Here is a 27,430-nt window from a genome sequence, read left to right on the forward strand (position 1 = left end):
CTATGAGCCGAGTACAGCTCAGTATGTCCAGGAAGAAAGAGCTGGGGGGGTGGGGTGGGGTAGGAAGAATGAAAGAAGGGAAAAAAGGGCTTTGAAAAAAGTGTATCGACTTCAAAGCTGTTAAAAACCATTCCATTTCGAGCAGATGCCAACCCGCACTTCCTGCCCAGTCTCTGTATTTTCATTGTTAATGATACAGAAATAAATGAAGACCAGTCCATCTCAATAAGGATATAAATGCCATGAGGACAAAGCATGTTCACCGATTCTCCAGCATACAGAGTAATGCTCAGAGCATATGCTAGATAAAAATGACAGATCAGATGAATAAACGGCAGCTTCCCTGAACACAACAGCCAGAATGCACCGCTTTTTCCTCTGCAATCCCACAAAATCTAGCCTCTGTCACTGGTGTGGACCCCATCACTCTGCCTGGTACATAGTTCCCTGTGCCCTGTATTGTCCTCCCCTGCCCCCATCGAGTACTTCAATACAGAGAATGGCTAATTTTTTTTTCCATGGTAATAGCTCATGCTGTCCTCGAAACAAGTCTCCGGTTGTTTCATGCATGTCCATCTCATCTCTAAACGGGATTGTCCTCATTTCTGTCCTCCCCTAATTTATAGTGTGGCCTCAGGTGGGTCAGAGCTGCTTTGAACCGGAGCCTGCTGTCTGGAAAAGGAGATGGTTGGATCACATGATCCAAAGCCCCTTCTAACTCCAACAGGCTATGATTATCTTAGGGCCTGAAGGTAAAAGACTAAGAAGGCCAACAGGGTCCAGGTTTCCAAATGACTTCCAGTTTGGTGCATTCCATTAATTTGTAAAGTCAGTTGTTATGCTCTGCCGGTAACGCTGATTTACATTCAGAGCAGTGGGGACGTTTCCATGTAAAACACAAGAAGTCCAGCAGGGCAATGAAGCGTCCATCCTTTGACGACACTCTGATCTGAAAAACGGGACAACAAAACCAAAGAACTGCTAGGGGTAAAATGTGTTGATCTTTCGTGTCTCAGGGCAGAGACAGTACTGAGGAGCTCCCCACCACACATAAATAAAATCCTTTAATGCAGAGGTAGTTTGTTACAGTCTCCAAAATGATGTAGCCCCAACACCAAAGGAAAATGCATTAGTATCAGATGTAGAATTTCCAAGACTTCTGTTTAAGTTTTTCTTTAAACAGCTACCTAATATTAACTTATTCTGTCTTCAGTGGGTGTTTGCTGACTCCCTGCTGTCCAGCTCTGGACTCTGCGCTATGAGCTGTGTGAGTCTGAGCAAGTTATTCCACTTAACTTGTGCCTGCGTCTCTTCATCAGTTGAAAGGGGTAATGTTAGTGCCCGATTCGCAGAGCTGTTGTTTGGATGAAATGAAATAACAGGCACAAACCCTAGAGCAGAGACTAACACACAGTTAGCAACATTCCAGTGACTTTGTTGCTAATGGTGCTACTGCTGTTGTTCTTTTACTCTTACTTTCCCGTGCAAGGCGCTCAGCTAAGTGTGTTGGAGAGTTTTTAAAAGGATATCACGGGGGGAGGGGAATGACTAGGCAGAGCACAGAGGACTTTCTGGGCAGTAAAAGTATCCTGTGATATTCCAATGGTAGATACATGTCATTATATATTTGTCCAAACACAAAGACAGTACAACAGCAGGAACGATTTCTAATGCAAACTGCAGACTTGGTGTGATTGTGATGTTTGGATGCAGGTCCAGCAATGGTAACAAATGCAGCCTTCTGGTGGGGGAATGTTACCAATAAGGGAAGCTGTGGGGGAGGGGGAGGAAGGAGCACACCAAATATCTCTGTCCCTTCCCCCAGTTTTGCTGTAATACTAAAACTGCTCAAAAAATTTGTCTTAAAGCACACAACATAATATCCATGTCTTACCCCTCAAAAAAGTCTGAAGTCATAGAAGTGACAAATGACTGTATTAAATGGTAAAAGTAATAATGCCATGAGAGAGGAAAAGATAAGATGCTATGAACATTTAGAAAAAGAATGATTTGTCTAAGTTTCCAATCTAGCCCTTACCACACAACGTGATTTTTTTTTTAAAACACGCTTTCTGTCCCTTCTACCCATCCCTAGTGGACTGAAAGTCACTTGGAAGATAAGTGTATGGCTAATTCATCTTTCACTCACTTTGCCTTGCAAAGAACATGATATAAAGGAAGATTTCAATAAATCTTGATTTAACAGGAGTAAATATCACTAAGATCAGGTTCAGAAAGTTATCATTTCACTGCGAACTGGGCATCCACATAGAGATGTCTGGAAAGAAGTCAGAAATAGCAATTAAAGTTTCTTAAGTAAAGGAAGGGCCTTGCATGGAGTCCTATACTTCAAAAAAATATTATAGTTGTCTGTAGTATTATCAGAAAGGCAAGAGGTCACTTCAATTTTCCAGTGTTATTCCAGTGTCAAGAAATTTAATCCAACATACTTTCAATTTTCCCTGAGTTTTACACCTTTAATAAGATTCATAAAAGTTTTTTTTCTTAAACCTACTTCAAGTCCATTATTGGGGTGGTACCACTTGGCTCATTATTAAAATAAAATAATGTTTGGACATTTGAAATGTGAGGCCATTTAGCAGATACTGAATTTTATGAGTTCTTAGATAACACTTATGTTGTAGATACTCTCAGAAAGAAGGACCTTCGCTAAGAAAATTTTATTACAGATTCTGTGACTGGTTTCCTATCCATCTAATCCTCTCCGTGAGGATTTGACTAAAATCTATAACCTTTAGAAAGTAATTTAGGGCAACAGTTCCCAGTCACACATTAAGCAGAATTAATATATCAGCCCCCCCCCCCACCTGCAGGCACTGCAGAAGCTGTAGTTCAGGTAAAACATTCTCTCTAATTGCTATCTTGCCACACGACCTCCCCAAATCGAGATATTTGCAAAGTCCTTTCTTACATTGCAAGGCAGTTATTTACTTCCTTGATTTCCTTCTTCTCCAGAAGCTCAGAGGAATTAAAGTGGTATTTCCTATTTATTGCTGAAAAGACTTGAGACATTTGTTTCTGGCCATTTGGGAATTAATACTCTGAATCCGTTATGACAAACTACAACATAAAAGAAACACACATTTGATAAAGCACAAAAAGTTTATTTTTTGAAATGTATTGCTAATCCAAAGAAGAAGTGTGGAGAAATCCCCAAAAGTAAGAAGGAATGATGACGATGATAAGCTAAATGAAGAGCAATAACGAGAGTAGAAGCTAACCACGGAAAGGAAAATGGAACTGAAACCATTAAGCAGCGAATTGGCATGTACATATCACACACACCTCTTACTTAACTGAGTAACAAACTGAATTCAATTCCAGCTGCAGCCAGTCCCCCCAAGTACTTTGGGAAGTTAGTTTACAACAGTTCCTTGCTCCAAGTACTGCACTTGTAGATTTTCTTCCCATTTTGTTAAACAGGAGACAGCTGTTCCTAGGACTCCCCTTGAATGAAAGGAAATTACTTCCTTTCAACACTTGAGAAAGTAAGCTTTACTTTGTGGATTTGGGATCCTGAAAAATACCAAAACTGGGGGACTGTAGGTTATTCACAAACATGAACTCTGTGGCTGCTGGCATTCCATGGATCCTGTCCCAGTCAACCCTATTCAGAATTAAGTATCACGGCAAACCCAAGCCTGCCTGCCAGCCTGAACCGGGTGACAGCTGAAACACTGCTTTCTGTGCAGCAGAAAGGTGGCAAACGGCGGCGGCTGAACCAGAGAAACTGCACTCCGCCCCCAGGCTGAGGGGCCAGGGACGCACCTGCCAGCCAGCAGCGACTCAAGAAAGTGAAAGCACTTCGGAACAGCGATGAGAGAAGAAGGGCTCACCCAGGGAAACTCCGCGACTCGCAAGCGCCCCCCGCCCCCCTCTCCCCGCGATCCGGCGGCGGGGCGCCCGCCCGGCGAAAGTGAAACCGAGGAAACGCCGCGTCGGAGGCGGGGGGGCGACATCAGCCCGCCGACGTCCGCGCCGTCCTTCCGGGATAAGCGGCGGAGGCGGGGCGCAGGAGGGCTTGGGACTGGCTGCGGCTCCGGTGGGTAGGTGGGTTCAGACCGAGGGAACTGCGGGTCGGCGTTGGGCTCAGTGGGCTCGAACGAAGGACTCTCCGGCAGGGACTCGGCGCGGCGCCTCCTGCCGGGTAGCTGGGCGGCCGGTCGCGGCTTCCCGCCAGCCAGTGCCCTCCCCGCGCGGCCCCAGTCGGCTTCTCCTCGTATCCCCGCGGCCAGCGCCGCGGTGCGGGCCCCGCGCAGCGGCACCTGCTGCTGAGGGACCCCGCGGCCCGCCCAGGTGCTCACGATGGGGCTGATCTTCGCCAAGCCGTGGAGCCTCTTCTGTAACCAAGGTAAGAAGGATGGAGCTGCCCAAGGGCTGGCTCCGGAGGAAGTGGGTCTGGCCGCCGAAGGAGACAGCTCGGGAGGCAGGGCTCTCTGTGGACACTAGCGTTCTGAGACACAGAGACGTGAGTGAGTTAGTCAAGAGGGTATGGTAAAAACTCAGTATTTTAGGCCTGGAGTAGATGCTGGAGAGACGTGATGACGGGGAGAAATGGAGTCAGAAAGGGGGCATTTAGTCTCCCAAGAGCGAAACCAAGAATTTGGGGATTTTAATGAAGGAAAGCGGAAAGCACCTAATGCTACCCGGAGGCACTTGGAGGGCCTTTTTCGTCTGTCGTTAAGCATCCTAAGTGTCCTGCCCGAGGATAAATGTCTGCCTCCAAACCTATCAACTTTTTAAAACTAGTGCTGCTTTGTTTTCTGGCCTGCTCTTTAAGCCCGTGCGCCTTCACGTTCTCTTGTTTCGCCTGCTCACCAGGACTCGGGAATATGTTGTCCTGTAGAGATTCATGGGTTTCCTGGAAATCTTCATTGCAAACCGATTATTCCTCTCTTCAGTGCTGCAAAACTGAATGCTTTTGGTTCCATGTACTATGTTGCTTGTCCATAACTAGTCTAGAACTGGTTCTGGGACATCTGAAACTTGCAAGTCCAAAGGGCCAAGAAGTCGTAAAACCTGTTGTGAGTCAGAGTGAATCAGATGTGATGCCTTCTGAAGAGAGAAAATTTACCCATACAAAAAGGGCCAGCAATAGGTAAAGTTTTAGGCATTCTTTTAACATAATGTTTTCTGTTATTGAAGCCAGTTTAAAAACTCAACTACTTTCATTTTGCATTTAATGCCCAGGCCTAAAAAAAGGCAGTGTTTTATGGCCAATTTGTTACTGCTAATATGGTGGGGTTTTTTTTCCTGGACTTAATAAGTCATGAAGAGAATGAAATGGCTTTAGCTCACGTGTGCCGTAGATTGATAAGAATACTAAAGTAGCCTTTTTTCAAGGTTAATAAAGATAGATACATACACGTATACATTGCCTGCCTTCCTTCCCTGACCACTCTTACCACCCCGACACTCAGTCTCTCTGTCTTTACCATTTTTCTGAGTAACAGTTTTCCCTGTCATCATATAAGCTTATTTGTTTACTTGTCTTTTTCTTTCAATAGAAACTCACTGAGGCATGAACTTTGTCTTACTACCTGTTGTGGCCCCAATACAAAAACCTTTCAATTTTTTGTTTGGTTTCTCAACATAAAAATTTTATGTTGAAGTAACACAGACATTCTTTTAAAAAAGTTATACAATGTTAAAGTCTGAAAATGATGTATATTACTCAAATCTCTTTAACGCCTTACCCTTTTCCCCCTAGTATATACTTTGATATTTCTGGATAATGTGCATGTATGGAAATTTTAAACAGTATAATTTGTCTTTTTTAAAAAATGATAAAAATCAATATATAATATTTTATTTATTTCAGGTGTACTAATTATTTCTTATAGCAGAACAGGAAATACTTTGGCCCTTTTCCCTTATTGCCCCTATATAGTATTTTGGCTTAATCCACACTCTGTCTTTTCATTATTGTCCCTATAAAGTTTAGTTACTGCTGTGTTACAGTGTTCCCCTTTTTCCTACACCTTTTTTCCCCTAGAGTAACTAATATTTCATTGCCTTAGTTTTCTTTGTATGTTTGGTTAAGTCATTTCATGCTATACAGAAGCTCTCCTCCAAGTCTGTCCACACACCTCCCTGCCTGGTCAGTGTCCCATCCTGCTCCAAATTGGACCTGTGTCCCTCTCCGTGCCTGGTGCACCGCTGTTGTGGACATGTCCTTGCTGTCATTGTAGGAATTTCCCTTCCTTTTCTGTTTTATGAGAACTTAACGTTTTTCTTGCTTTGCTCTTTGATGAAGCACATGCTTCAGACGTTTCCTGCAAAGGTTTCCAAAGTGATCATTTTTCTGCAGTTTAAAATACTGAAAATGTTTTAGTCTGTCTCCACTTTTGATTTATAATTGGGCTAGATACAGAATTCTGAGTTGGGAAAATGTTTCTTTCAGAATTTTGAAGATGTTGTCGTTGTCCTCCAGGTTCTAGTATTATTGTTAAGACCAGTATTTTGCGATTTTTTTCTTAGTCTTTCTAGTAGATTTTAGAATGTTTCATTTATCCTTGGCGTTTTTAAATTTGAAAGAGTTGTGCCCTGTTATGTAATTTTTTGATTCATTGTGCTAGGCCTTCTGCACCTTTTTAACACAAAGTTGCCTTTTTATTTCACTCTTTAGGATTTCTACTTTCCTGAGAATCTTGTTGGTCATATGGTACTAAATTGATTATCAGATATTCTTTTCCATTTTACTTTCACTTTAAAAAAAAAAAATAAGTTTGTGGGATATTTCCTTTGTCTTCCAAATCTTTTGAATATTTGGTTCAGCTATCTTATTTTTAGTTTATAAATGCTTTTCCTTATATACTGTTTTTTAAAATTCTTGTGGCATTGCTTCATAATGCTATGTCTTTTAAGTATCTTAGTATTTTTTTTCCCTTCTGTTTCTATTTTTATATTAGCCCTTCACTGTAAATTTTCCTCATAGATCTATTGGAAATAATTCTGTTGCATGAATATACTATGGCTTGTTTCTTCGTTTGCATCATAATAGGTTGTAGTAAGTGAAACTGTTAGATTTTCCAAAGTGAGTATACCATTTTTGTACTTCGACCAGCAACATTTGACATTTCTAATTATTCCACATCTCTGCTGACATGTGGTGTTGCCAGTATCCTAATGTCAGTTAGCCTGTTGGGTGTGCAGTGGTACCTCACTTTGCTTTCACTTTGCATTTCTTTGATGACTTTTGGGTGTTAAACACTTTTTGATGTGCTAGTTGGCCATTTGTGTATCTTCTTTTGCAGCATGTTCCAATCCTTTCCCCATTTTTTTGTTTTGGGGTTTTTTTGTTTGTTTTTTGGTCAAAAAACTATTTATATTTATTTATATATTCTGGAATTCAGTCTTTAATAAGCTACATTTTGTGAATATCCCCCTTTTCCTCTACCATGGCTTCCCTATTCAGTGTCTTTTTTTTTTCCTCCATATTCATTTTTTTAATGGGGATTTTTGCCAATGGAGTTTTTTGTTTGTTTCTTTTTTAACATTTTTGAATGAAGATTTTTTATTTTGGTGAAGCTTTAGCTTTTATGCTTAGGCCCATGAGCCATCTAAAATTATTTTGGGGGTTTTGTGGGTAGGGGTTGTGATTTATTAATTTTTTAGAAGAATATCTGCTTGTCCCAGTATAATTTACTGAAGATTTTTCTTTCCCAGTGGATTACTTTGGAGTCTGTTGAAACTCAAATGATTTAAAAAAAAATTTTATTTAAGTATAGTCAATTTACAATGTTTTATCAATTTCTGGTGTACAGCATAATGTTCTAGTTATACGTATACATACATATTTTCCTTGGTTTTTTTTTCCTTATAGATTATTACAAGATATTGAATATAGTTCCCCGTGCTATTAAGTAGAAACTTGTGTATGTATTTTATATGTTGTAGACAGTATCCGCAAATCTGGAACTCCCAATTTATCCCTTCCCACCCACATCCTGCCCTGGTAACCATAAGTTTGTTTTCTCTGAGTCTCTTTCTGTTTTGTAAATAAGTTCATTTGTGTCGTTGATTTTTAACTTTAGACTTTGTCTTCTCTTGCAATGACTTCAGGTACATTTTGGAAGTAGTTTCTCCCGATTTTGTTTTGTTAATCTGTTCAAAGAAGAGATTTTTTTCCTCTGTTGTCTCTTCCTAATTCCTGTTGTTTATTTACTTCCTTCTACTTACTTTTGGTTTACTTTACTCCCCTCTTCCCATCTTCTTAAGGGTTGGGTGTGTGGCATTATTTTTGCTTCTTTTTCCTTTCATCTGTAAACATCTTAAAGCTGTAACTGTTCTGTTAATTACTGCTTTAGCTTTATTCCACAGGTTTTAATATGTTATATTTCATTTAGTTTGAAACATTACAAAATTTGATTTCTTCTTTGACCTATGGAATCTTTACAAGTGTTGTTATAGTTTCCAAATATTTGTTTTCATGATGCAGGGAAAAACATATGTGGGGTGTGAGGAGGATCCTCGGTTGAGCCCTTGGGACCTGCCTGGCCAGGAGTGGATTCTCGGCTTCAAACAGGAAAGATTTATGAGTGAGCCACAGATGAGTAAGTGTAGATTTGTTTAGAGAGATACATACTGCATAGAGTGTAGGCTGTTCACCAAGATAAAGGCCACAAGGTGTGTGGGTTGGGTGCTTAGGTTAAAGTAAGAGTAGTAAGCACTCCCTAGACAGTGCGGGCCATCTCTGAAGAGGAGGGAGCCAGAGGGGGCCATGAGGTGCCGTGTTGCCAGTTTTTATGGGCTCCTTAGCTTCATAAGTTAACTGGTGGGAGGACCATCCTAACTACCCTGGGGAAGGGGCTGGGATTCCTGGGAATTTGGCCACTGCCCACTCTTTGACCTTTTACAATTAGCCTTGGAGCTGTCTTGGTGCCTGTAGGCATGTTATTCATGTTATTCATGTTAAAATATTACAGTGAGGATATAATGAAGCTCAAGGTCTACTCGAAGCCAAACCTTCCACTATCTTGAGCCTCAAGGCCTAATGGGAATTGAACTTATGCCATTTTGGTGTTAATTGCTGTCATTCCTTGAATGGCAGTGCCCTGCCCTCTTCCCTCCTGTCTCAGTCAGAAGCATGCTCTGTAAGCTTTCCTTTTTTTTTTTTTCCAAATTTATTGGGACTTTTATAGTTCATCAAAATAGTCTGTTTGGCATATGTACCATTTGCACTTGAACGTGTATTCTGTATGCAGTGTTCTACAAATGTTTGTTTAAGGTGTTAATTTTGTTTATATATTTTATATATTAATGTGTATCTCTTCTAGAGAGTGTATGTTGGGATGTTGTTTATTTTATCTAGGGTGAAATTCTCTTTTAATTGGAATGTTGACCCAATTTATTGATATGCTTGGATTTATGATATGGTTAGATGTTAAGGTATGTTGTTGTATCATTTGTTTTCCGTTTGTCCCATCTCTGTTTTGTTTTGTTATTACTCTATTCCTACTTTCCCACTTTCTTGTGGGTTAACTATTACTTTTTTTGAAGAATTCTATTTTAATTTATTTTTTGCCTTTTTTTAAAATTCCATTTTGCATCATTTTGATGGTCCTTCTAGGCAACATACATTCTTACCTTTTTGCAGTCTAAGGCTACTAAGGGTTAATAATGTAACGCTTGGAAGTTCTAAGAATCTTTAAACTGTATATGGAGTTGTACTCTCCCCTCCTCTAGTCCTTTATACAGGGTATGTGTTTGTATTGTGTCTACATGTGTTGTAAGTTGCACAATACAGTGTTATAATTTTTGCCATAGACAATCACGTTCTTTAAAGAGAGTAAATTTTTCTTATATTTACCCACATTACTATTTTTCATGTTTTGGATTTCCATCTTGTATAATTGCCCTTCAAGCTGAAAAACTACCATTTTTATACTGTGGTTTTATCTGAAAATGTCTTTATTTTGCCTTTATTTCTGAAGTATATCTTTGCTGAAAATAGCAGTCCCCCCCCCAACTTCACAGGCCTGTAATTTCTATATGTATAAAATCTGCCAAGTGGGCCAGGTCAGTAGTTCTGTGCATTTTTGGAGACCTGGGTTCCTCAGGCTTGCTGTATAGGTGGTGCCTTTGTTGATGAAGAGGTGGAGGTGGGAGGGAAGGAGTAGAGCTCAAGTTCTGCGGTCTGTTCCAAGCCATGATATTTTATGATTCTATAATAAGTATAATATAGGGCAGAATTACTTGTTTTTTGGTTTTTTAAAATAGCTTTTCTCTTTCTTCCCTTCTTTCCTTCTCTTTCTTTCTCTCTCCCTTTCTTTTTCTGTCTCCCTCTCAAGAGGCTGACTTGCTTGGCACCTCCTCATTGCTGTCTAGGGCTTCAGGTCTCAGACTGTAGCATTATCTCTGACATTTTACTGCCTACCCCATTGCAATAATGCAAACTTATTTTCTGTTTGTGTGATATTCCAGTTTGGAGTCACTCAGAGTCAGCTCCAGGGATAGGCCTCACATTACCCTCTGGTCAGTCACAGGCCACAAGCAGCCAGGAAAGGCAGGCCTCACTCAGCAAGGCAGTGGGAACTGTGGGCACCAAGTTTACTTCTAAGTTTATCAAGAAAGTATCTTTTTAAATAAAGGGATAAATCCAGAGGTGCAGTAAAAATAGCCTGAACTTGAGCCACTGGTTGAATATTCCAAGAATTTTGAGAGGCAGTTCTTACACCATTAGTAGCTGGAAGTTGGCTGTGGTGTGAGTCACAAAAGCCACCAAAGAGGACTCCCCCCAGCCAGGTTATGAGAACAATTGTTCAGACTACCTTTTTAAAAACAACACCTGGAAATTAGACCTATCCACCCATCCTCTCTCTTACAGCCACATGATACCTACTGTCATTTTAGTGGGTTGAATTATGAAATATGAAATATAGACAGTGCTTAAAACAGAAATGTACATTTTTAATGACTAATTAAAAACCAGACACCCATATAGCTGCTACCCCACCATTTGTAATTCACATGCAAAATTGTAATCATATACAACTTATGTTTTGTAGGTGGCTTTATCATTCCAAATAATTTGTATTATTGTTACTTATTATAAATGTACATTATGCAAAGCAGAGGACAAATCAGTGGTTTCCTTATCAGTATTGCTCAACTTGCTTTTAAAGAGTTACTACTAGAAATGTCTCCTGTTTGCTCTTCTTCACAAATCTTCAGCATTTTTCCACTGATTTTTTTTTTTTTAACTCCCTTGGGAAAGGTTTTCAGGAATGGTAGAATTAGGGAAAATTGGGTATGTGGAAAATATAGTTAATAAAGATTTTCAACAGCTCTGGATAGTTTATTTGTCCAAAATAAAACTATAACCGTCCTTTAAAGCACAAACTATATAGACCACTTCCTGGCGAGAGTGCTTATTCAAATATATGCTAATGTTCAAAGTTACTTTAAAGTTTCAACATTTGGTTTGTTCACTCTCATGTAACAATATGTCATGGGAAAGGAAAATTACTATAAATATATAGGACAGAATAACTGAACTAGAAAATAAAAAAAAAAACTCCATCAGTAAACTAAGCAAAGAGATATTGTCTGGGAAACAAAATTAACTAATAATAAAAATGAAAAACCTCCTAAAGAGCCAGTCAAAACAAGAAAAAAAGAAAAACAGAAATAATAGTAGTTATGAGAACTCTCATGGCCTGGTGGCCCTGGAGGATAATAAACACCACAGTAGGGTTGATTCTGATCAATAAAAGCAAGATGTTAAAATAATAGATGGCCATCTGTCTACAGCATAAAATGTCCATTGAACAAATTAGGAAACAAAAATCCTTCCGATAGATGATCCGTCATTTGGTAAAGTTCAACAAACATTTCTAACACTTTAAAAGAACAGTAGAAGTCAGCAGTGATGAATATTTATCTAATCAAAATTCATGTATTAGTCAACAGTGAAGTGCTAAATGCTTTTGACATTAAGTATTGAATGGGTAATCCACATGACCCCATTTTACCAACATCATTCTGAAATTTCTTGCTCACACAACAAAGACAAAAAGACATAAAGGAGTCTAGCTGAAAGGAGAAAATATAGGTAAATCTGTCTTAGGAAAACAAAGAAATTTGTCTCCAGTGAAAAGCATTTCTGTCTCCTTATTAAAATATCTAAGATTACCCTTAATGACAGATGCATGGGGCTAAATTAAATACATAAACAAGTTAAAATAAAAATAATGAAATAAAAGGTATGCCATGTTTTGTGGCAGAAAGACTGAGTAATGCAAAATAGACACATTTTCACTAACAAATGTTTAGGTATTGCTTGTATTTGAATTTTTTAACTTACCTAAATCGTTCTAACTTTAATTTGAAAGAATAAACAGAACAAATTTTGCTATTGTTTAAAAAGATTAAGGAGGTGGTAATGATCTCATCAGATATAAAAGATTATCAAGCCATAACAAGTAAAACCACAGGAAATTAACCTAAAAATACACACAGAGCCTTAGAAAAGGGTGGAAACCCCTCCCAGAGTTTAGTAGGAATCTACAGAGACCCCTGCAGGCTAATGGAGGACTTGGGGAGAAATGGGAGGAAGAGTGGAGAATCAGGTCTGTGGAACTTACCAGCAGCTTTCAGCCACATTAGAAGCAGTAGACTTGTGAACCGTGACTTTGACCTAAATTGTGACACACAGATGGCTGGCCCATTTAGGCTCCACCCCTTTTCCAATTCCAGGTGGCAAGAAAAGAGCCTCTCATTGGTCCCACTTCACTGGCGGCTACAGAGTTCCTACTCTTGATCATCAATACAAAAAGCCCAAGGAGGTATTTTCCTGCTAAAGAATAATACTTGACAACCCAGTGGGTCACTCTAACAACAAGAGTGATTCACCATTGGAAAATCACTATCAGTTGTTCAGTTTGCAAATCAAAGGAGAACAGCCAGGGATCATTTCTAGAGAGGATGAAAAAGAATTGTGGGCTGGGTGGAGATGGGGGAAGAGGAGCACCTTTGGGCAAGAGCCTGACACTGCACTCAAGTGGAGTCACCTTGGGTGTCTGTAATGTTATACTGAATCATAGATTACTATTAATTTTTAGAAATTAATAATGGTGATCTTTTCAATAATGAGAACGCATTCATGAGTGGTATGTGATGTAGAATTTTAACTCATTTCCATGAAGAATTTTTAATGAGATGGCAGTTTGTGTGGTTAACTTTATTTTATTTTTTAATTTTTATTTGTTTATTTTTTTTTATTGAAGTACAATTACAATGTGTCAATTTCTGGTATACAGCACAATGTCCCAGTCATGCATATACAAGTATATATTCATGTGGTTAACTTTAAAAAGCAGATTTAAAAAGTGACTAAGAGAGCCCACAGTAAGTGGAAATACCTCTTAAATTAGCCACCTACTTTAAAAAATATTACTACACACAACATGAATATTTGAAATAAAACTCATTTTTTGTGGACAGACAAGAAAAATTTAAACATAAAAAGTTCTCTGCCCTTTGTCCACCTCTCCCCTGACTGTACATTATGTATCCACCAAACCTTCCCATCTGCAGGAATATCTCCTCACCCATGAAGACCAACAATCTCCTAGCATCAAGAAGACCACTCCTTAAAAGATAACATTCCTTCTTGATCTTGTAAGGGATCACATGACCCACCAGGATGACACTTAGATCTGGATTATGTAAACTATCAATGATAGGTCTTTTGATGTACAGCCCTGTGTCTCAAAGACTTATAAAACTGTGCCATGATTTCTGACCATGGAGCAGTTCTCAGAGCTTTCTGAGATGCTCTTCCTGGGTTAAAATCCTCAAATTTGGCTCAAAGAAAATTTTCCAATTCTTTCTTAAATTGGCTAATTTTTCATTGACATATACTTGGCATAGTTGGCAGGATATCAGAAAACCCACCATAGGACACCTGGAGTCTACCTCGAAGCAGCAGTTGGTACCAGCGTGGGCCCATTGAGCCACCTGGCTTCTCGGTACTCCTCAGGTGTCCTGGTGAGTTCTCCTGATATTCAGATCTCTTTGTTTGGATGATGATCCTAAAATATTTTTTCAAGCTGGTTTTCACTTAAGACTTGGAGTCTTAAGGGGCACCAGTGTGTTTCCTAGGCCAGAATGTAGGTGGATGGGTTTTTGTTAAATTTGGCTTAAATTGAGAAAAAAATGAGTTGATATATGGTCTGAACAAAGCTTTCACTAGTGTAATGAGACACTGAATTATTCAGCTCTGAAGAATAAAGGGACATTTTGCTCTTTCCAGCCAGATGGTGTCCTCAGGTGACTGCTGACCTTGCAGAAATGTCTGTGGATCAATCTCTCAAGATATGCAGTGGTCCATAGGGGAACCCCACCAAGACCATCGCGTAAGTACTGCTCATCAGGGGGGCGAGACAGAGGCCCATTGCCTGGCACTCTGAGCATCCATGATGGTTTCAGGCTGTAATTGGCAGAAACTGAGCTACGTGAAAGAAGTCGAAACTACCAAAGGGTAACTCCTTGGGGAGTTAGATGCAGAAGCAGCACTTGTGTGATACCCACACTGTCCTCACAAAGTTGCTCAGGTCATGTCTCATATCTACATTAGGCTACGAAATTAATACAGGGATTGTGCCTCAAAAGCCAAGCAGCTCCCGTGCCAAGAGCCACCTATGGGAATACCAGCTGGGTTTATGTATGATTGCAAGTACTTAATTGGGAACTAAAGAAAATCGGGCCCTGAAATGGCCAAGGTGGGGTTCTTTTGATCTCCCAGAGTTGAATTTTGAACCCACAATTAAAGCCAGCAGTTGTCTGTGCCTTCAGGGTCTACGGAAACAACCATGGTAAATATTTATCTCTTTTCCAAAACTAGATTAGCAGGGCAAAGTATTTGTAGGGCTAGTTCCATAGATCCTTTGAATTGGAGAAACATCTGAATTGTTAAAATTTTAGAGAGCTCTCATCTTAAGCTATTACACCTGTTTTAATTGATACATGGAAGTCCCCAAAGGCTTCAAAATTCCAAATTAGCCTCATTGAAAGATTTGTTGTAGAAGGCTAATGAAAGTAATGATATAAAAGGTACCTAAAATTTTAACTACTGCTCCCCTCTATTCTTTATGTGAGTACTCATTCTAGTAACCTTCTGAATTGCCTTTCCACTCAGAAAGCACTATTAAGTGGTTACCTTTAGAAATGGGACCACGTGAGGTTGTCGGTGAGTCGCTTCAGATCAAAGGCCTGAAGTGAGGGCCATAGTTAGAGAACTTCTTAAACCCACAGAGGATCCTCAAAAATATTTGTAAGTAGATTACCAAAATGAGAGGCTACCAATCTTACTAAATTGACCACAGCTGATATTCAGAGTCTGCTAGGAATTTTGGGAGAGGCCGTCTCCCCTAATCTAAATGAGGGAAAGTAAAACAATCCAACATAGGTGAATGGGTGTGTCAATCCCTCTATATCATTGAGGTGGCCGCCCAATTCTTTGACGAAAACAAACTCCTTGTCTTAGAAATCTAGTCTTTACAGGGCCAATAGTGTGGCTCCAGTAATAATCCAAACCCTACCAATCATTATACCACTCCCACCGTAGTTATCTTAGGAGGCTTTTAAGTACTGAGAAAAAAAAAAATCTGGCCTTAGGGACCAGAATCACCCTGGAGGAACTTGCCTCTCTCCTCCAATGCCCTTGAGATGTGAATGTGCTACCTTGTCTTCTCCAGGAACCCTTATCTCTATCACCTTTTAGGGAAGGAGGTAGGTAACTTGGAACTTGACTTATCAAAGACAGATAGAAATCTTAAGTGTCTTCTCCATAAATATTAGTAAAAAGTGTTTAACCATTTACATAGGTGACCTTGATTTGTTTCATCGACCAGAAACTCAATTTGAATCTAACCTCTTTTATAACTGATGGGTTTTATATTGTACCTGATTCAGGGCTGAAATTTTGGATGGGAACTATGAGGTCTAGTGTTTCTTTGTGTGTCTGTACGTATGTTGTAGATGTGTGTTGTAGATGTGTGATATTGCCAAAATTAATTTGTAAAAGAGCTCTATTTAATTGGCTTGAGGGAAATTAAATACTCAAAAATATAAAAGAATATGGCCAGAATGAGTATCAGGTTCATGTAATCAGGGAAATATGCAGTATTAAATCAATATCTGGCATTAAAGTGAGCTTAAGCTTGTTGCTTTGATTAACACAATAATGTTCTTACAGTCATCAACATTAAGTATTTGTCATGGGATTCAGCGGGCTGGTGTGGAAGTGGTAAAAGAATTTACCAAAGACAAAGGATGAAAATAGAAAAGGAATTGATTAAGTATTCTGTCACAGCCTACAGAGGGCCACACTGATGAGAGGTGCCTGGGTGAGCCCTGAGGGTCGGTTGCTTCCTGTACCAAAGAGTCACAAGGTACATGATTGGCTTGTGCACAAGTCTGTGACTGGTTGATGTTGAGATAATAGGGAAGGGAGGGGGGCCGTGAAAGGGTAGGGCTACATGAATCTGGTGGGGGCTGTGACCGGTTCTGGTGGTCAGGCATCGTCCGGGCATTCTATAGATGATCGTTATCTCAGCTAAGGCAGGTATGTATTAGGAAAGGAATGTTCTTTGTTATCTTTCAAGGGCACCAGTTGGGTGCCTGGGGGGCCTTGGAGCAGAGGGTCTTTGGAGCAGGAATCTGCCAGACATCTGAGGACCCCACAAATATAATACTTTCATTGTACCTAGGTTTACTAGAAATCAAATAAGACCTTATTTCTGTTACAAAAACGATATGACAAAACTTTTAAGTAAATAGAGGTAAAATCTTTTTGTGTTTTGGGAATGTCTGCTTTAAGGATAGTATCTCCAGATTTTGGTAACTTGAAACTAAACCAAGTTAAAATGAGAATTTATTCACTATCCAGGTCACTTCAAATGGGATAAAATACCAGGACATTAATTGTCAGCCAGTCTAAGGTCACCTACTTTTGCCTTCTTAGGAGAGGAAGACTAAAGCATGTTTGTCAATCAGGAAATGCCAGTATGAGAGTTCACAATTACACTTGCTCCTTGGTTTTCACTAGAGATTAAGATTTTAAGGGAAACATTTCCGTATGTAGGGAAAGTAGGATGTGTGTTTTCAGAAAAGAAGGTATGAAGAATGAAAATGCATTTTGTTAAAGAAAAAAAGATGGTTTGGTTCTAGAGCTGGTTTTTGTTTCTGAATGGAAAAGAAAGTGACAGACGGATATGGATACAGAAAGTTGCAGAAGGTTTGAGGAGGGGAGACACAGAGTTTTGTGCATGGTCAGGACTGGTTAATGAAACAGGAAGAAAGGGGGCAGGGCACAGCCATTAAAGGAATGACACAGCAATTAGCACCAAGATGACAGAAAAGTCAACTCCCAGTAGACCTTGAGGCCCAAGATGATGGGAGATTTGACCTTCAGTAGACCTTGAGCTTCATTTTATGCTCATTGTAATATATTAGCATGGTAAATGACACTCCCCCCAGGTGTCATGACAGTTCTGAGTTTAACCATAAAAGGTCAAAAAATGGGCGATGGCCCAGTTCCTGGGACCCCCATCCCTTCCCCCAAAGTAGTTGGGATAATCCATATGCTGCATATACTAATTGTTAGCATATGAAGCTACCAAGCCCATTAAAACTAACAACCCAGGGTTGGAGGGGAGGGTATAGCTCAGTGGAAGAGTGCATGCTTAGGATGCACAAGGTCCTGTATTCAATCCCCAGTAACTCCATTAAAATTAAAAAAAATAATTATCTCCCCCCAAAATAAAAGGGAAAAAAATTTTTAAAGAAAAAAAAAAAAACTAACAATCCCCACACCTCATGGTTGCTCTCCCTTGTGAGTGAGACGAGCCACACTCTGTGGAGTATGTATCTACTTTTACTTTAAACTAAACACCCACCCCAACACCTTGCGGCCTCTCTGGCCTTCTGAGATGGCCTACACCTGGTCAGTGGAATCTCTCTGTGCATCTTTCTGAGTGAATCTACTTTTACTCAACTGTCTTGCTCTTCAGTTCTTTCCTTTGTGAAGCCAAGGACTCTAACTTGATGGGGCGTGTCCCCTGGAGTCACCTGAGACCTGGGACATGGTCATCCTCTCCTGCCTCATTTTTTTCCCTGTATCACTAAAATAAGATTGAATTTAATTAAGAAAGTGAATCTTAAATGTAAAGTGCTACAAAACCTGGATTTCTCTCTCTCTCTAGGAGAACAGAGTTTTCTTAAAATATTGAATACTGTGTTTGATAATAGATTTCTGTAAGTGTTCTATATTTGCCATTGAGACCTTTTTTTGGCACCTTGATTAAGTGAATGGATATTTTTTCACAGTAACCGGTGATTCAGTTTGACCAAGTGTTTTAAAACTTAGGTATTTTTGACAAACTTCCCAAAGATCCGACTCTAAATGAGGTTCATTTGACCTCTAGCTAACTTTCAGGTTTTCCAAAGTGTCCCTGGAACACTTCAAAATGTTTGTTTTCTCTTCATCTCAGAGAGAAGAATATTAAACTAACTAGGCTTATTTGGTATATTAAGTTACATGGGAAGCATCATCAAATATGTGGTAATAAAACTTCAATTGTATCATATGGATAAATGTCATTAATATACATTCTAGAAGTTACATGGAATTCCTAAAATTCTAATATGTCCTAGTAAATGATATTGGTCACAATTTTAGTGTATGTCACAGCAGTAGCCAAATTTCTTTTCAACTGCTTTGTAATCAAAAAGTCTTTAACCTTGAGTTTTTAAGCTTTTGGCATTTATAGACAAAGATTATTGTACTTTGATGATTTTTCAAAAATGCTTTTCTTCAAGAATCATAGAAAGGACTTTTTTGGGAATATTCTAAAGGTTTTATTTAGCATCAGGTGGATTATTTCATTATAACACTTGTTAATTTCAAGACAGCCAATAAAATTACTTACTGGCAGCTACCTAAGGCCCCTTGGAGCAGTATCTCAATCTGCGATTGGGTGGCTAAATAATGTAAGATTAAGGTACCCCAATTAAAGGGGCAAAGCTACTGTGCAGTGGGTCTCTGTATATATCTTAAGTACACGGGTGCCTTGCAAACTTGAAATGCACAAGACCTCCAATTATATAGTTTGATGCTTATAATACAGGAGTACAACTGAATTTCTATGGTGGCATTTTGATAAGTTGTATTTTCATTTTTAAGATATTTTAATACTTCTGAGATTCCTTTGACTTGGGTAATAATTAGAAGTGTGTTGTTTAATCTCCCGGTATTTTGGGGTTTTCCAGCTATCTTTCTGTTATTAGTTTCTAGTTCAATGCTATTCTAATGTGAGGACATATATTGTATGATTTCTGTTCTTTTGTTAAGGTGTGAGTTAAGGCCACAGAAGTTAGTTTTGTTTATCTTGGTGAATGTTCCTTGTAAACTTGAGAAGAATGTGTATTCCACTATTGATGGACGAAATAGTCTATAGATGTTAGTTATATACAGTTGATTGATGGGGCTAGAGTTCACTTTATCCTTATTGATTGATAGAAAACAAACTTATGGTTACCAGGGAGAAAGGGGATGGGGAGGGATAAACTAGAAGTTCAGGATTTGTAGCTACTAACTACTAAATATAAAATAGATAAACAAGTTCCTACTGTATAGCACAGGGAACTATATTCAATACCTTGTAGTAACCTCTAATGAAAAATATGAAAAAGTATATATGTGTGTATAACTGAATCACTATGCTGAATCACACCAGAGACTAACACAACATTGTAAATCAACTATAGTTCAATTTTTTTTGAAGTATGAAAGTTTAAAAAAATGTGTTGAAAGAATCCAATTATAATAGTGGATTCATTTATTTCTCCTTGTAGTATTTATTTTTTTTTGGAAGCAGTCAATTACAGTGTGTTAATTTCTTGTGTACAGCACAATATCTCAGTCATGCATGTACATACATACATTGGTCTTCATATTTTACTTCTCCTTGTAGTTCTAAAACTTTCTGCCTCACATATTTGGATAATCCATTATTAGGCACACATAAAGATTATTACTTCTTTGAAAATTTACACCTTTACCATTATGTAGTGGTCCTCTTTGTCCCTGAAAATCTTCCCTGATCTGAAGTCTGTTTCCTCTAAAACTAATATAGCTATTTCAGCTTTCTTCTGATTAGTGTTAGCATGGTATACTTTTCTTTCTGAGGGGGAGGTAATTAGGTTTCTTCATTGATTTCCACTTGGAGGAGGTACCAGGGATTGAACCCGGGACCTCTTGGGTGCTGAGCATGCGCTCTACCACTTGAGCTATATACCCTTCCCCCAGCATGGTATACTTTTATCTTTGATTTTATCTTTGATATTTAAAGTGATTATTGATATAATTGGATTAATACCTACCATATTTGTTACTGTTTTCTATTAATTGTCTTTTTTGTTTCATTTTTTTGTTGTTTCCTTTTGTTTAAAGCTAGAGTTCATGTACTGGGTAAAAGTAACACTGGTAAACAGACCTTTAGTGATGTGGTGGTAAGGTGTGGGGAGAGGGGGAGGTTTGATACTCCTATGATTAGGCTTCGGTCTTGGTGAAACTGCCACTGGACTGTGAACTTCACCAGTGCTTCTCAGTCCACCTCCCTCCCTTAGGTGGGACAGGATGGCTAGAGTGGACCGGAGTTGGGCATTTCTTCATCAGGCTGGTTAGATTCTAATAAAAGCCTAGTAGGGTGCAGGCTGTGGTACAATAATTTCTCTTTGGGGCATGCCTTGTTAAGAACAAAATGCTTTAGGTGTATTTCAAAATAGCTATTTTCCCCCTCTCTGGCAGAAGCACAATGGGGATTTTTCTCCAGTCTTCACTATGAGAACTTGATTTGGCTCCTAGAGGTAAAACTCATAAAAATGTGGGGGCTTCTTTAAAACTGGGATCCTCCTGGAGTCTTTAATTTTCACATTTACCCACACTGAGCCTCCTGCAGTTTATCCCTTAACGTTTAGGTTTTCCAGCCTCTGTACTGGTTCCCACAGAGGTTTCTGCTAATGTGCTCTGATAAGCTATGATTCTCTGGATCCACCTGTCTCCAGTTTGGTGGGCAGTAGTTGACCCTGTGACCTCAATTCTCTGATAGAACTAAAAAGAGTCACTGGCTTTCAGTTTATTCAGCTTTTTACTTATTGTTATGATGGATTGATGACTTCCAAGCTAGTTGTGGACCAGAAACTGGAAGTCGTATCTCTAGTTGGTTTTTTTTTTAATCTAACACATTTTGATTCCCTTTTGTGTGCATTCTATAGATATTTTCTTTGTGGTTACCAGGAAGATTACACATAACATCCTAAAGTTACAATTTATTTTAAATTGACACCACCTTCAATTCCATACTAAAGCTCTGTTCCTTTACAGTTGGCCCCTTTTCTTTATTAATATCACAAGTTGAGTCTTTATATATTATGTATACTTTAACCTAGGTTTATAATTATTTTTATGTGTTTGTCTTTTAGATCTTGTAAAAAAAACCCCACAAATTTTGCAAATCAAAATTACATTAATACAGATTTTATACTTATCCATGTATTTATCTTTATCAGGGGTCTTAATATTTTTGATGGCTTAAAGTTATGTCTAGCATCCTGTAGTGTCTGACATCAGGGAGGTGGAAAATGCTCCATTTCCAAATTCCTAGCTTACTTGTAATGATTTAATTTCACCCTATGAGTCATGATTTTATTCAAAAAAAAAGCCAAAAGTGTCAAATGATCCCCAAATATATACACTTCCCAAAGATATTAACAGCAATTAGGAGCAAATAGGATTTCATGTTCAGATTAGTTTGGATCATGCTCGGATAAACGAGTTAAGGGGGAGGTGTTTTGTTTTGTTTTGTTTTGTCTTTTTTTTTTTTAAACTGCTGCTGTTGTGGTGCATTATAATATGTGGGGTTATAAAGCTTTCGCTAAGATGGAGACATGGTATTTGGTGGTAACTACAAGTCACTCATATTCACATCAATTTTACTACATAATGTAATATATTGTTTTGCTTTTAACAAAATACTTTTCAGAAGTGCATGGCATGGTGGGATCCATTAAACTATAGGTGATTGGCCAGTGTTTTCTGGACTGCTCAATATTTGGAGTGTGGACAGAATGGTAGTGATGACAGCAGTGACTTCACAGCACTTGGGTCAAATTTAATGACTCATATTTTTTAGATCAAGTTGTATGTATGTTGACATATGTAAAATGATGAATGTGTGTTATAATAATATGTTAAAAATCTAACTCTAATAATGCTAAGAAAACTAACGCTCACAGAAGCATATATGATGTTGGGGCTTGGTCAAGCAAATTTCAGTCTTTATAGGGTTTAGATAATATATAACAGTCAATTTTTGTATTTTTGTGATCTAGTTATTTTGACATCAGGATTATGAAAAATTCATAGAACCAGATGGCAAGCTTTTATCTCATTAGATTTGGAAGTTCCTGATTATTTGATAGATTTTGCCCATAAAATAATCTGGCTTGGGGAGGTAGAGCTTTTGATTACATTAAAACATTTCCCCTGCATTTATTATTTTGTTATATTATGGGTTTACATCTTTTGGAGCTAATTCTGATGAATTATTTTCCTACAATTATTATGTACTTCACAAGATTTCTAGATATTCATAAATATGTTAATCTCTCTAAACATACTTATCTCATATATAATTCATCTGTCTTCTTTTTTTCCATCAGAATTACCAATGCTTGTATCTATATGTATTTTTTTCCATCAAAGAAATAATTTTACTTTTTCCTTGAAGTATTCTTGCCTTTTATTTCTACTGATAACTTTTCTTCTATATTTGGATTTAGTTTACAGTTATTCTTCTAGCTTTTTGTCTTGTACATTTAATTCATTTATTAATCATGTCTTAGTGTTTTAATATCACTCTGCCTATCAGGCTATACGTTTTTTATCTAAAGGCAGATCTGGCTGCCTGCCAACCCTCAATGTTTTTCTGCATAATGTGCTCATTTTCATATAAACATAATTTGGGGATTGACATCCTACTTAACTCATAATATCTGTGTTTTTTTAAATTGAAGTATATAGTCAGTTACAATGTGTCAGTTTCTGGTGTACAGCCTAATGTCACAGTCATACATACACATATATATATTCATTTTCATATTTTTCATTAAAGGTTATTATAAGATATTGAATATAGTTCCCTGTGAACTCACAGTATTTGGAGGGGGTATTATTAATATTCAGATATTTGTTGGCTATCATATTTTAATTTTTTTCCCATTCTGGAAAAGGATATGACCTACATATGTTCTACTTTGAGGGGCAAGTGATTATTGAGTTAATATTTCATGTCTTTCTCTTTTTTGACAAATAGTGTTTTCAACTAATCTTGATATATAAATAGGTTTTTGATGGGTATGAAGTTATTGTGTAGTGTGAAATATGAGGTGTGAATGTAGGCTTATTCACCCATTCTCTGTCCTTGAGTTTTCTTAGGGTTTGTTTTTTTTTTTTGTAACTTCATGCTGAAAAAGGAATAAGTGTTGGTGAGCTGATTTTTACAAACATTACACCCACTGATCTTTTTCATTATAAATTCTTTGATGTCAATTAAGGTGTATAACTCCTTTTCATAAATAACAACAATGAAGATACTAATGCTAATGTTGGATAACTATCAGCTAGATAGTTACTATATGTTATAAAAGCCCCAACCACTTTACACTTATTAACTAGTTTATCCTTACAGCAATCCAACACACACATCATTAGGATACATTTATACAAAAAATATATACAAAACAGCACTAACTTTTCCTACAAATACTTAACATATTTGGTTGTGTGTGCATATGCATGTAAAAAGATTGTTTTAAAAAGATCTGGGTGGTTACTGGGGGGGGTAGAGGGTGGGAAGGGATAGACTGGGATTTCAAAATTGTAGAATAGATAAACAAGATTACACTGTATAGCACAGGGAAATATACACAAAATGTTATGATAAATCACAGAGAAAAAAATGTGACAATGAGTGTGTATATGTCCATGAATGACTGAAAAATTGTGCTGAACACTGGAATTTGACACAACACTGTAAAATGATTATGAATCAATAAAAAATGTAAAAAAAAAAAGATCTGGAAGGATAAAAACAAATTGGTAACAGTGATTACAATGAGGGAACTGGAGTTATTGGGAATATTTTACAGGGGGACTATATTCATCAGTTATTTCAGCACTGAAATTTAATGTTTTTAAATTTCAAATGAGAGAAGTACTGAAGTTGCATTTAGAAGGGAACTTTCATAAACTGCAAAGTTTAAACAGGCACCAAAATGTTTGTCAGTAGTTATTTAGCAAAGTGATAGTCAACTACAGAAGAGATTACTGGGACACCATTAAAAAGATGATACATAAACATCTATACTTACTGAAACAATGGCATGATAAAAGCAGGTCATGGCACAGCATGCACGTCATGATCACATTCAATAAAGCCTAGATGGATATGCTGTAATGAAAGCAGTCATCCTGTTTGGTAGGCTTATAAATAATCTTTATTTTTCCCTTTGTGTCCTCTAATTTTTTCTTACAGTAAGAAAATATGTTTTACAAAAGGAAAAAAGAATAGAGCTGCCTTCAAAAAAACAAAGTTATAATTCCACCATAAAGTCAAAGACAGTCTATGTAACACAATTTACAGTGTAGTACTCTGTAAGCCACAGAACTAGAAAAGATGGCCCTAAAACATAAGGCAGTACAAACATAAATATATAACCAAAATGGAGAACAACTGGGAAGGAATTATTGAATAAGTAGTTTTGGAATGGAATCTTTCTTTGGTGGGGGGGTAATTTAGACCTTGAATTCACATTTTAAATATATTTGATAAATCTTATGTATAAAATTACAAATACATTAGAAAAAATAGAGTTAAGAGTACAATGGGTTGAACTATGCTGAAGTCCTAACCCCTGGTATCTATGAGTACGATCTCATATGGAAATAAGGTATTTGCAGATATAATCAAGTTAGGATGAGGTCCTTGGGGTGAGCCCTAATCCAATATGACCTGCATCCATATAAGAGACGAGACACAGAGTCCCAAAGGGAGAAACCACTATGAAGATGGAGGCAGAGATTGGAGCAATGCATCTACAAGCCAAGGAATGTGAAAAATTGCTAGCTGTTAGGAGAAGCCAGGAGAAGGACATGGAACAGATTTTTCCTCAGAATCCCCAAAAGGAACCAACCTTGCCAACAACTTTGATTTTGGATTTCAAGGCTCAAAAACTGAGAGAGTAAGTTTCTGTTGTTTTAAACCACCTAGTTTCATGGTACCTGGTAGTTTGTTACAGTAGCCCTAGGAAATACCACACAGGGGAACCTTCAATCATGCATTATCTGGGGGACTTCTGGTTTATTTTTTGTATTACCTGTTTTTTAAAAATATTATTATAAAGATTACCAAAAGGGCCTCTCGTTTATCCAGTATGAGTTCCTTCATGGCGGATGAGGTCAGAGCGACTACCAAAGGCCCTCCCACATTCCTTACAGTCATAAGGTTTCTCACCAGTGTGAATTCTTTGATGTCTAGTAAGGTTTGAGCCTTTATTAAAAGCCTTCCCACATTCATTACATTCATATGGCTTTTCATCTGTATGGATTCTCTGATGTTGAATAAGTTCTGAGCTCTGAATAAAGGCCTTTCCACAGTCTTTACATTCATAGAGTTTCTTGCCAGCATGAATTCTGTGATGGTTGGTAAGTGTTGAGGCACTGCTAAAGGCCTTCCCACATTCCTTACATTTATAGGGTTTCTCACCAGTATGCATTCTGTAATGTTGAATAAGCCTTGAGTGTTGAGTAAAGGCTTTCCCACATTCCTTACATTGATAAGGTTTCTCACCGGTATGAATTCTCAAATGTGGAAAAAGTTGTGAACTCTTAGTAAAGGCTTTTCCACATACTTTACATCCATAGGGTTTTTCACCAGTGTGAATTCTCTGATGATCATTAAGGTTTGAACAATAATTAAAGGCTTTTCCACATTCCTTACATTCATACGGTTTTTCCCCAGTGTGAATTCTCTGATGTTGAGAAAAATATGAACTGCAACTAAAAGCCTTGCCGCATTCTTTACATTCATAGGGTTTTTCACCAGTGTGAATCCTCTGATGCCGAGTAACAAGTGAGCCACGACTAAAGGATTTCCCACACTCCTTACATTCATAGTTTTTTTCAGCAGAATGAATTCTCAGATGTTGAATAAAGTGTGAATTTTGATTAAAGGCCTTTCCACATACCTTACATTCACAGGGTTTCTCTTCATGAATAGTTTTTTGATGTGGAATAAGAAATGTGGGCTGAATAAAAGTGGGTATGTCTTCATGGGTAAATATTACTTGACTGAAGTGTCTCTTCTTTAGAGATAATAACTTCGTCTCACACATGGATTCCAGATCTGAAAGAAAAAAGGCATACATTCACTTTTCCTATTCTGGAACAGGTTAAACTTCTGAAAAAGAAATCCAAAGATTAAGCTAAAAATAATGCCTAGGCAAGTAAGTGCTTAGACAGTTCTCAAATATGGCTAACCAATTTGTAAAATTAATAGGAAAACCACAGATATTAAGGAGAGGCAATAAAGGAAGTTGAAGTGAGTGACTAGGAAAATAGATGACCTCTATAATCCTGAAATTCTGGTGTGGATCAGAATCATCCAAAACTTCAGTGAAAACCACACTATTCAGGGCCATCCTCCACATTCTACAGTGAATCTAGTCAAATACCTTTATATAAGCACACACACACACACACACACATAGAGCATCATACTATATGTTTTGTAATCTGTGGATAGTTGTCACAATTATCCCTTCTAGACCCTGCTCTATGTACTTCATCTAACTGTTCATTATATCCTTTATATAAAATGGCAATCATAAGTATAGTGCTTTCATGAGTTCTGAGTTATTGTAATGAATTATCAAACCTGAAGGGGTGTGTGAATTTATAGTTAGCCAGGCAGAAGTATGAGTAGCCTGGGAAATGCCACTTGCAGCTGGTGTTTGAACTGAGGACAGTCTTGTGGGATACGTTTGCCCTTTAACTTGTGGGACCTGATGTTAACGCTGGGTAGTTAGTATCAGAACTGAATTGAATTGAAGTGTAAGACACTTGGTGTCAGAAAATTGATGTCAGCCTGCATTACTGAAATGATGAAACTGTTGTTTTAGCACAATTTAACACCCAGGATACTGATAAATGTTCCTACCTTCCTCACCAGAAGAGAAAGTGAAGGTCCCCTCTCATGGGAAAATTATGTGCAAGAGCAAAGACCATGGTTACCAAAAGTGGGCAGTTCTCAGTAAATCAACCCAATCAGATCATCCTAAAGTA

General features: G+C 38.0%; 2 protein-coding genes across 12 annotated transcripts in view; one reads left to right on the forward strand and one right to left on the reverse strand.

The window, feature by feature from the left end:
* Positions 1 to 3,964: 3,964 nt before the first annotated feature.
* Positions 3,965 to 27,430, reverse strand: part of LOC107034823 (uncharacterized) — a 94,170-nt gene continuing 70,704 nt past the window's right edge. For 3 of the 11 annotated variants that reach the window (XR_012076146.1, XR_012076145.1, XR_012076142.1), the window contains 2 exons: positions 24,460 to 26,492; positions 4,487 to 5,040 (listed from right to left, as the gene is read on the reverse strand). Coding sequence is in view for 1 of the 11 variants with exons in the window: in XM_072968703.1 (XP_072824804.1) it covers positions 25,513 to 26,492 (980 nt within the window). In the remaining 10 variants the exon portion in view is untranslated. The other 8 variants (XR_012076136.1, XR_012076141.1, XR_012076137.1 and 5 more) reach the window with 7 other exon arrangements.
* LOC140698385 (zinc finger protein 568-like) overlaps positions 4,318 to 27,430 on the forward strand; it is a 54,900-nt gene continuing 31,787 nt past the window's right edge. The window contains exon 1 of the mRNA XM_072968718.1: positions 4,318 to 4,372. Within this exon, the coding sequence (XP_072824819.1) occupies positions 4,327 to 4,372 (46 nt within the window). The 5' untranslated portion in view covers positions 4,318 to 4,326. The remainder of the gene's footprint in view (positions 4,373 to 27,430) is intronic.

This window comes from Vicugna pacos, chromosome 9 (genome assembly GCF_048564905.1).
Source record: "Vicugna pacos chromosome 9, VicPac4, whole genome shotgun sequence".
NCBI classification, from domain to species: Eukaryota; Metazoa; Chordata; class Mammalia; order Artiodactyla; family Camelidae; genus Vicugna; species Vicugna pacos.